Source organism: Chrysochloris asiatica, unplaced genomic scaffold (genome assembly GCF_000296735.1).
Source record: "Chrysochloris asiatica unplaced genomic scaffold, ChrAsi1.0 scaffold00022, whole genome shotgun sequence".
In the NCBI taxonomy this organism is placed as follows: Eukaryota; Metazoa; Chordata; class Mammalia; order Afrosoricida; family Chrysochloridae; genus Chrysochloris; species Chrysochloris asiatica.
The window spans coordinates 23497921-23508224 of NW_006408540.1; the positions used below are offsets into that span (position 1 = coordinate 23497921).

The window sequence follows — 10304 nt, forward strand, 5'->3', positions numbered from 1 at the left end:
AACTGCTGACCTTGCGGTTCGCAGCCCAATTCGTAGCCACTACGCTACCAGAGCACCATATATATATATATATATATCAGAGTGATTTTGCTTTTCAATGAAGTTCTAAGGCAGTCTGAGGAGTAGGGAGGAGAAGAAACCTCACTCAGAGCAATTTTTGTCTCATCTTATCCCAATGAGATGGCTGTCAGGACTCGTGGAAGTTCTGATTTGCCAGGGTCGCCCCTTGCTGCCTAATTTAGAAGTAAATATTGAGGGAAGAGATTGTGCCAGTAAATATAGAGTTGGCACCTTCACTTAAGTCTCTGTGTTACAAAGCTACTTCATGACAGGAAAGATGTCATTTAAAGGGAGAAATTAGCAACTAGTTAACTCCCCCTTTGATTTGCACAGGGCTAGCCCTGGGTATGATTGAGCTCCTTGAAATGATTAGGATGTGTAGGGAAAAGACTCCAAAGTCAGCCCCCTGCCATGACACAGGGCTACAGCCATGCAGAGTCCATTAGCATTCTCAATCTGACCGACCTTTCCCTGGCATCAGCTTGTTCTTTTCCCCTTACATAGTCATTAAAAAGGAAAGTCTGAAAACCCTTCACCTTCCCCAGGGCAGAGCAGGAGAAACTCAGACATTATCAGAACCTACCATCCAGGGCTGATTATGTCTCCAGGGGAAGACATTACCTCTAATCAGTTCTGAAAGCAGTGGCTATTTCTCTTACAGAGAGAAAACAAAACCATCCCTCTATAGAGTTCTAATAGATCCACTTAAGTTTTCAGGAACCAACTGAAGGGGAAAACACAGACAGAGAAGTGAGATCTTTGCAGTCGATCACTTATTTGAAAGGAACATTACTTTATAAAAATGTGACATTGGAATGCTGTGCTAAAAACAACAATGTTATGAAAGCAGCAATGGTCTGTCAGCCAAAAGCCCTGGGTTCAAGTGCAGCTCCACACTTAATAGTGGTATGATGTTGGACAAGTCACTTGAGCTTTTTGAGCCTTATATTTCTCATATATTCACAATAGTAGTTTTAATAACATTAGTTATTCAGGTGTAATGAAGGACTCCAATGTAAAAGAATTTAAAATACAAGGAGCTTCAAAAGGTTCATGGAAAATGGAATTGAAAAATGAATGGAATTTTCCCACAAACTTTTTGAAGCCCCTTCGTATATTTGCACTATCCTTGTTCTAAGAATATAATATTAAACAATACAAACATAGATTATGACTTTATAAAATGTAAAAAGGTGGTAAAATAAACAGACAAAACAAGTAGGCAAACTGATAGATGGAAAGAGAGAGAGGATGAATCTAGTTGCGATGACCAGAGAGGTGGCAGATAGACTGAAATCGGAAGGATGAGGAAGTGGCAGCTATGAGTAAAGGCAGGCAGCATGACATGTATGGAACATAATACAGCTTAGGAAACTGAAGAAAGACCAGTGACTCTGGGACATAGCAAATGCATGAGAGTAGTATGAAATAGGGAAGAAGAGATTCTGGAAGCTTCTTCTCTACTTTTCCTTTTGGTTCTTGGGTAGGAAAATGTAGATGTGGTGAGAAAAATGACATGAGCTCTCAAATTCACCAATAACAGTATATCCAGGGGCTTACATGCTAAAAAGTGGTGAACTGCCATCAACAAAATTCAAAATCCTCATGTGGGTTGTACCAACATTGTTCCAACTGACATCCCACTATATCTTGCTTTCTGTTGATGGGATATATGATGCTAGAAAATCAAACAATATTTCATAATGAACATCAGAGACCATTATTTGGTATTCAGACCACTTATCCAAACCTCCCAAGTTGAACCATCACTGCTATGAACGAGAAGACCACTGTGAGTAATTGGACAGAGAACTTAGATAATACTGTACAACCAACTCTTTGGTGTCAGGCAAGAGCAATAAAGTCAGGGAACACTCAATGACTTTCCATTCTAGTTATTCTCAGCTACATATAATCAACCTGAGCAGCTGGACCACATAGTTAGAAATGTTCCCAATCCATTCTTTATTGACACCCTCATCAGGAAATTATTCAAAATTATGCTGCTCAATTTGTATAAAAGACATTATAAGATGGCAATAGGGTAGAGGTGCACTGAAGTTCATCGTCAGCAATACCTCAGAAAATCAGGCGAAGCAGTTTCAGGAAAGAGCTCCAAAACTCTGAAACACATTATTGTTAAGTGTCGTCAAGTCGGTTCTGACCCATAGCAACCCTGTTATAGGGTTTCCGAGGAGCAGCTGGTGAGCTTGAACCACCGATCTGTAGTTCAAATGGCTATGAAGTCTGGTGCATTAACCCACAGCGCCACACCAGAACTGAATCACATAGGAAGGAATATTTAAAAATTTTGAAGGCTTATAGCTAGTGGAAGTTGTAGCATAAGTAATAAGTTGTATACTTTTTAATCTGCCAGGCTCAGCAACCTGGAGCCGAAAACTTGGGTGAGACCAAATGGCAAGACCAAACGGGGGAAACAGACCCATCACGGAATAACACTGTGGGAACCTCAGAGCAAAGGTAGACAATATACTTTGTTGTATTTGCTTTGTTATGATTTTTTTCCCCTAGTTTTTGGTATCTTTTCATTGGCCACCCACTGTTTGCGCACCACCATTCTGGTAACTAGAGGGGGTGCCTGAGCGAGTGAATGCCCCTAACCCACATCACTGCTGGGTGCTTCTGACACACATACACAGAGACACTATCAGCCCAAGAGCTGCTCTGAACTGTTTTTCAACAGGGAAAAGGCCAGAACAAGGGGTGTGGAGAGGGAAAGAGAGTTTAAAAACAAAGCAGGCAGAGAATTAAATTAAATCCTGAGGTATAGCACAACAACCACAAGTAGCATCTTGCAATTTATCAGACGGCCTTGAAAGCATGAAGCTGAAAGAGGACATTAAAGTCAAACTCATATTAGGATACAGATTTTTTTCTTCTTCTCTCCCCTTTCTGTGATTATAGACTACAGTATCCAATCTAGGTTTTCTGTTGTTGTTGTTGTATTTCTTGTTTTTTTGCTATTGCTGGTCTATTGGTTTATGCTCCCCCTTTTACTTTTGGGGGACTCTTTCTCTCCCTATATTACCCAAGAAGAGACAGCAACTGCTGCCATATAGTCAAACTACAATCACACTCATAAAACACTAAAATCCAGGCAAGAACCAGTACCAACTGCCATACACCAGGGAGGCAGACAACACCTGTGAAAGTAAGTCTGAGTTAAGCAATAAGAACAATGAAAAGGGAAGCCCACATCCTGGACACAATCAGAAAGCATTAAAAAAATACCAAAACATATACTCAATTAAGTATTAAGACCACAGATTAACACTAAACATATCCAAGAACCAAAAGCAGATGACCATAGCAGCACATGTCCAGAAACAAGATAAAATGTCTGAGACAAATGACCTAGAGGTAGACCTGAACTACATTCAGGAAGGAGGGAAGGCCTTGGAAATGCCTGAGAAGGAATTCAGAAAAATTGTTATAAAATGTTTCATAACACTTTACAATGGAGTTGAAAAAAAAAAAAAAAAAAGGAAGAAGTCAGGAAAGTGCTACAGGAACAGTCAAATAAGATAGATACAGCATTGGAAACAATTCAACACCTACAGAAAGAGGTCCAAATGATCAATAATAGAATATCAGAAATAGACAATACACTGAAAGAGCAAAGGAGTAGAATAGAAGAGATGGAAGGCAAAACTAGATCTCTCAATACCACTAAGATAGAAGAGCAAACAGAAAAATCTGAAGAAGGCCTAAGGTTCATGTTGGACAACATGAAGAGGAATAACTTAAGAATTATCAGCATTCAAGAACAGGAAGAATCACAAAAGTCCACAGAGGAAATAGTTGAAGAACTGCTGGAAGAAAATTTCCCTAACATCCTGAAAAGTAAAAAGATAAACATTCAAGAAGCTCAATGAACCCCAGGAAGGATAGACCCTAAAAGAAAATCACTGAGACATATCATAATCAAGCTCTACAAAATCAAAGATATGGAGACACTCCTGAAAGCAGCTAGGGAAAGGAGAAGTGTTACATACAAAGGCAAGCAAGTCAGATTAAGCTCGGATCTCTCAGCAGAAACAATGCAAGCAAGAAGGCAATGGGGATACATATATAAAACCCTGAAAGAAAAAAAAACTGTCAACAAGAATCCTTTATCCAGCAAAGCTATCAATCAAATACTATGGTGTAATCAAAACATTCCAGCATAAACAGAAGCTAAGGGATTTTGCCAAAGCCAACCCTGCTCTACAAAACATCCTAAGAGAGTTCTGTGGACTGAGAACCAACAAGAAAAGACAACAACCAGAGACTGACATACATGGCAGCACCTCCCAGAATTAAATTGACAGGAGGAAGAGTTGAGAACAGAACAAACTCAGAGAATCTGAGAGATCAGTCTATGATCAAAACAATTACAGTGTAAAAGAAGGTAAACATGTAGAAACAGAGATTCAGTGGTTAGCTATGGCCTTAATACTTAGATGGATGTGTGTTTTGATATTTTTAAGCTTTCTGAATGCCTTCAGGTAGATGTGATCAGGAGATGGGCTTCCCTTTTCACTCTTCTTCCTGAGAAATTTCAAGATGCCACTGTTGGTCATTATGATGTTACTCAGGATTTTATTTTTGGCCTGTGTCTTTTTTAGTTTGCCTGTCCTGCTCCACAACCCCCATTTAGGCCTTTTTCCTAGTGATAAACAGTTCCTGGCTGGCTGTGGCCGTTTTTTGTTGCCATTTGGTTTAAAGTGGAAACTTTCTCTTTAAATTTGGAGGAGATCTGTGCACATGCATAGTAGAACCCTCCAAGGGTGGGGGAATGGGGTGTCCACTCACTCAGACACCCCCTCTAATCACCAGAATGGAGGTGTGCAGACAGTGAGAGGCCAAAAAAAGATACAAAAAAAAAATAATGTCCACACCTTTTATCTCCACGGTTCTGTCAGGCGTCTGTGGCTGCTCTGATCCTTCCTTGGTTCTCTCTCACCCAAGATGGCCACTCAGGGAGCAGCTGAGTGCCTTGGATTAGAAAGCACAGGATTTTTTGCTTCTGCTACAAATTCCTCTGGCTGTAAACCTTCCAACTTTCTAAATATCCCTTTACATGTGGTTCAGAGTTCTGGGACAATCTCCTGAGCCTGATTGGTCCAGTATTCTGTGTTATTGCTGATGGAGCTCCTCACTGCACTTCCACCCTGTCCGCCATCTTGTTTGTTCCCTCCTCTATAAATTTTAAAACAATGACATGCTCCTAAAAATCTTTTCACATAACAATGCAATAAAATTAACAATCAACTACAGGAAGAGCAAGGAAAAAAACAAAAGTTGGAAATTGACTAACACCCTGCTAAAAACTTTGTTGTTGTTGGATGCTGACTCATAGTGACCTTATGCACGACAGATTGAAACAGTGCCCAGTCCTTCACCATCTTCGCAATGGTTGCTATGTTTGAGCCAATTGTAACAGCCACTGTGCCAATCCATCTTGTTGGGGGTCTTCCTCTTTTTAGCTAACCTTCCACTTTACCAAGCATGACATTCATTCTCCAGGAGCTGATCCTTCCTGACAGCACGTCTAAAGAGCTATGGATGGAGTCTTGCCACTCTGGCTGTAATTTTTTCAAGACATCTGTTTGTTTGTTCTTCTGGCAATCGATGGTACTGTCAATATTTTCCACCAACACTATAATTCATTTTCCAGCTTTCACAAGCACATGAGGAAGTTGAAAATCCCATAACTTTGGACAGACACACCTTACTCCTCAAACTAATATCTTTACTCTTTAATGCTTTAAAAAGGTTTTGTACAGCAGATTTGTCTAATAAAATATGCTATTTGATTTCTTGATACTGCTTTCAGCAACACTGATTGGGGATCCAAGCAAAGTGAAGTCTTTGACAACTTCAATCCTTTCTCCATTTATTATTATGTTATTTATTGGTCCAGTTGTGAGGACTTTCATTTTGTTTACACTGAGGTGCAAGCCTTACTGAAGGCTGTGGTCTTTGATTTTCATCGGAATTTATTTTAAATCCTCTTCTAACAAGCAATATTATGTCTTCTGCATATCACAGGTTGTTCATGAATTGGGTAAGAAGACATAAAAAATAATTGACTAATTGCTGGAGACTTGGTGTGGACTAGTTGGATAAATAAAAACTGGTGGAAGGCTACCCTTTTCTGGATTCTACCTCTAAGAACTCCACCAGGTTTTCACTGTGAAGCAGAGAGGGAAAGTAGCCATTTTGGAATACTTTGGCAATGGCCTGCCCTCAAGAGGAACTGCTTTACCAGAAAGTCAGTTTGAGCCACATAGTCAGCAGTTCAAACTCACCAACCACTCCTTGGAAATCCTATACAGGGTCACTGTGAGTTGAAACTGACTTGATGGCACTTAACAACTGTAACAGCAATCCAACCTGGGTTTTATCAAAGCCTGACCACTTAAGTCCCTTAATGTGCCTAGCTACTAACTGAAAGATTGACCGTTCAAGTCTAACCAGAGGTGCCTTTAAAGAAATTCCTAGAGTGCTACTTGAGAAATATCAGCCTTTAAAAACCCTTTGGAGAATAATTCTATTCTGACACATAGGGGGTGTCCATCTTTATGGCAACTGGTTTACCCAACTTGGAAGAAGTGAAAATCCTGGCCCCAGCTCCTTCTTTCAAATGAAGGAAGAGAATTATCAAATGCCAGCCTCCTTCTAGCTTCTGCTAATCTATAAAACTGCCCTGCCTCCTGCAGCAATGCAAGTGGGGGAAAGGAAATACCCAAGTCCAGCCTCTAAAATGCTTCCCATGCCACTTACCCCTTCCCACATCAATATCAGTAGAACTTTATGAAGGACTAAGATGGAAAGAGCCTCAGTTCCTCTTACTTGGTTTATCATGTCTGGCTTTCAACCAAAAATTAGAAGGCATCTTAAGAGGCAAAAATCCAACACAAGTGTAACCTTCCTTATTACGCATCCCGGTCACCCTCTGGTAGAACTATCTATTAAAATCAACTTCCATTGGAGTATTTATTATATCAAGTCATGCCTGCTTACTTAATATGAGCCTGTCCCCACTAAGCTGCTGATGTGTTAGAGTCTGAAAGAACAGAGCCACCGTCTCAACCCTCTATTCCTACACTTAGTACAACAGCTGCTTCATGGGTGCTCAATAAATTATGGTTGAATTGAAGTTGTTTCCAAGGACTGACTGGTTAACTGAATCATAATATCTAATAGATGATGGTTTCTAAAGCTTCAGAGGCATATTGAGTTAAAGAAGAAATGCTCCAAAGACTAGAGGCTGGATATCTTAAATGCAACTAAATGAAAAACAGTATCAAGAAATTTCAACTCAAATGTCCAAGAAAGAAGGCTGAAAACAACATGTCTGAAGTAAGGAATCGGAGTGAGAAGAGAACAGTATGGTTAAATGGATTCCATATAACCTTGTAATGTAGTGGATTGAGAGCTAGGTTGCTAACCATGAGATCAGCAGTTCGAATCTGCCAGCCACTCCATGGGAGAAAGATGAGACTTTCTGCTCCTATAAAGATTTACAGCCTCAGTAACACTATACAGGCTCTCTATGAGTCTGAGCTGACTAGACGGCACACAACCACCAACCACCACCACTGCGTGCTCCAAGGAACCCTGGTGGTGCTTTGGGATAAGAACTGGACTGCTAAAGTGGGAAGTTCAAACCTAACAGCCATTCTGAGAGAGAAAGATGAGACTTTCTGCTCCTGTGAAGACTTACAGTGTCGGAAACCCTATACAGGGTCACTATGAGTTGGAGTCAACCATTCTGACTCCCTGGCAGTGAGTGTTGGTGTGCTCTGAATTAGATGCTTGTCAGGAGTTACAACAGTAACAAACGTTCTTCTTTTACCAAAATTCAAGAAGGGTATCAAGACAACTTGCTTTGTCTTTTCAATTCCTATGAAGTTACTCAGAGAGTATTCATACAGTCACTTCCAGACTTCTACTCTACCCCAATCCAGGCACTCAATTTCTCTGTTTCTAGGAAAGCAAGTACCTTTGGAAATCAATTTCCAAGTGTGGTGTAGTGAATCATTTAACATGTTCCTTCTAGACTTGAGAGCATAGTGGCTCTGTAAGATAAGCATTAGACTATGAACCACAAGGCCTGTGGTTCACGCCCACTTCTCTCACTCCTCTGGAGAAAGAAGATGCTCCCTGCTCCCACAGAGATATACAACCTCGGAAACCCTATACAGGGTCACTATGAATCCTGGCATGGCACTATGGGTCAATGAGCTGGACTGCAAGGTCAGTTTAAACTGCAAGGTCGGAACTTCATGTTCACCAGATGGTCCTTGGAAACCTTATACAGAGTTGCTAAAAATTGGAACAGACTCAATAGCACTTAACAACAACAATAAGAAGAGTCAGGATGGATTCAATGATACTTAACAACTTCTAGCCTTAGTCTTTGTAATTTCCACTAAACAACAATTTTTGTCCTGATGGGTCTGGATAAAAGAAGGTGGGAGAAGTTGCTGACAGGATTATATGATTCAGTTGTGAGAGGTAAACAGTTAGTTGTTAATATTGTAAAATTCTGGAACTCTAAAGAGTATAAAACGAGCCATCTCAGGAGCACGAAGAAGGGATCTCAGTATCATCAAGGAAGAACAGTCAGGAGTGGAGCATGACTGTTGAACCCTGAGACCCCTGCTCATTGAACCTCCTTGTCTGAGGGACAGAAAGCTGTGACACTCGAGGAGTGGCAGAGGAGGAGCAGCAGCAGCAGCAGAAACAAGAACCAGAGCACAAGACAGAGCAGTGAGCTTCCCAGTCCACGGAGCTTGCTAGCTGAGTGACTTAGGACTGGAAACTTGCTTGCCAAATGAGATGTCTCCAAGCACTTAATTGGGGGCTAGGAAAGGGGGTTGCTGATCCATGGAGCTAGAACCAAGTGCCTGTAGTCTGAGGCTTATAGTTGTTGTTGTTAAGTGCCATCGAGTCGGTACCAACCCATAGCAACCTTATGCACCACAGAACGAAACACTGCCCGATCCTGGGCCAGCCTCACTACTGTTGCCATGCTTGAGTCCATTGAATGTCAGCTTGAGAACTAAGGTGCGCCTGACCCAAGCCATGATATTTTCAATAACCTCATATGCATGTGAAAGTTGGACAGTGAATAAGGAAGACCATAGAAGAATTGATGCCTTTGAGTTATGGTGTTGGAGGGGGCTTATAGTGGAGGGGTATATCCTGTGGGCATTTTATCAGTAACCCTAAAAGAATTTTGCAACATTGGCAAGGCAGAGAGAGGTCTGTCTGTGGGCACAGCTAAAGAGAGCCTGTCCAAACTAGAGCAACTGTGTCCTCAGCATTTCTGACCCTGAATTGTAACCATTCACTTCCCTAATAAACCCCATAATTGTAAATAAGTCTCTGAGCGTTGCGTGACCATTGCAATGAATTATTGAACCAAACTAAGTAGAGTATGCCAAGGCAGAAATGGTGGGTGTCACATATTTTTACAACCATCATCAGTCATTCTTATGCTTTTGGGTTTGTTTTTTTTGTGTTTTTGCACTTTTATGGTTTTATTTAGCACAAATAAAACTCAAAAACAGACTGTCTCTTCATTTTCTTCACTATGTAGCCTGGCATTGGTATTAGTGACGCTGATGACCAGCTGGGCTGCTCTCTCCACAATGGCTTTGCGGTTCTTGGAGGAAATGCTGTGAGCAGTTTCTAAACTGTAAGATTTGTTGTACATTAGTAGTACTGCAAGCTCTTTGACATTTTGGACCAGGAACTTGCAGAAGCCACTAGGCAGCATGAGTTTTGTCTTCTTGTTGCTCCCATAACCAATGTTGGACAATAAGATCTGGCCCTTAAATCTTCTCCGCACCCTGTTGTCAATGCCTCTGGGCTTGTGCAAGTTATGCTTAATTTTGACATAACGATCTGATTGGTGGGGCGTGAACTTCTTGGTCCTCTTTTTGAGGATCTTGGGCTTCACCAGAGGTCTGAGGGCAGCCATGATGCCAGTCGAGATGGCCACCTCCTCCATAGGCAACGAAAAGAAGAGCATTCTTAAGCATTTTTAAGCTACATTCCAGCTAACCACTTGGAATCCTGATGTGGCACTATAGGATAAGCATTGAACCCACTAGCCACTCCTTGAAAACCCTATACTAGTTTTCTATGAGTTAGGAACTGACTTGAGGGCACTTAACAATAATCTACTTAACCTAGAACCTAGTCCTAAAATAGTTTGCTCCTGAATC

The 10304-nt window shown here is 41.1% G+C and overlaps 1 protein-coding gene across 1 annotated transcript in view; it reads right to left on the bottom strand.

Moving 5' to 3' along the window:
• Window positions 1-10057, bottom strand: part of LOC102816428 (60S ribosomal protein L32-like) — a 58150-nt gene extending 48093 nt beyond the window's left edge. The window contains exon 1 of the mRNA XM_006837690.1: window positions 9647-10057. Within this exon, the coding sequence (XP_006837753.1) occupies window positions 9647-10057 (411 nt within the window). The remainder of the gene's footprint in view (window positions 1-9646) is intronic.
• Window positions 10058-10304: the final 247 nt, after the last annotated feature.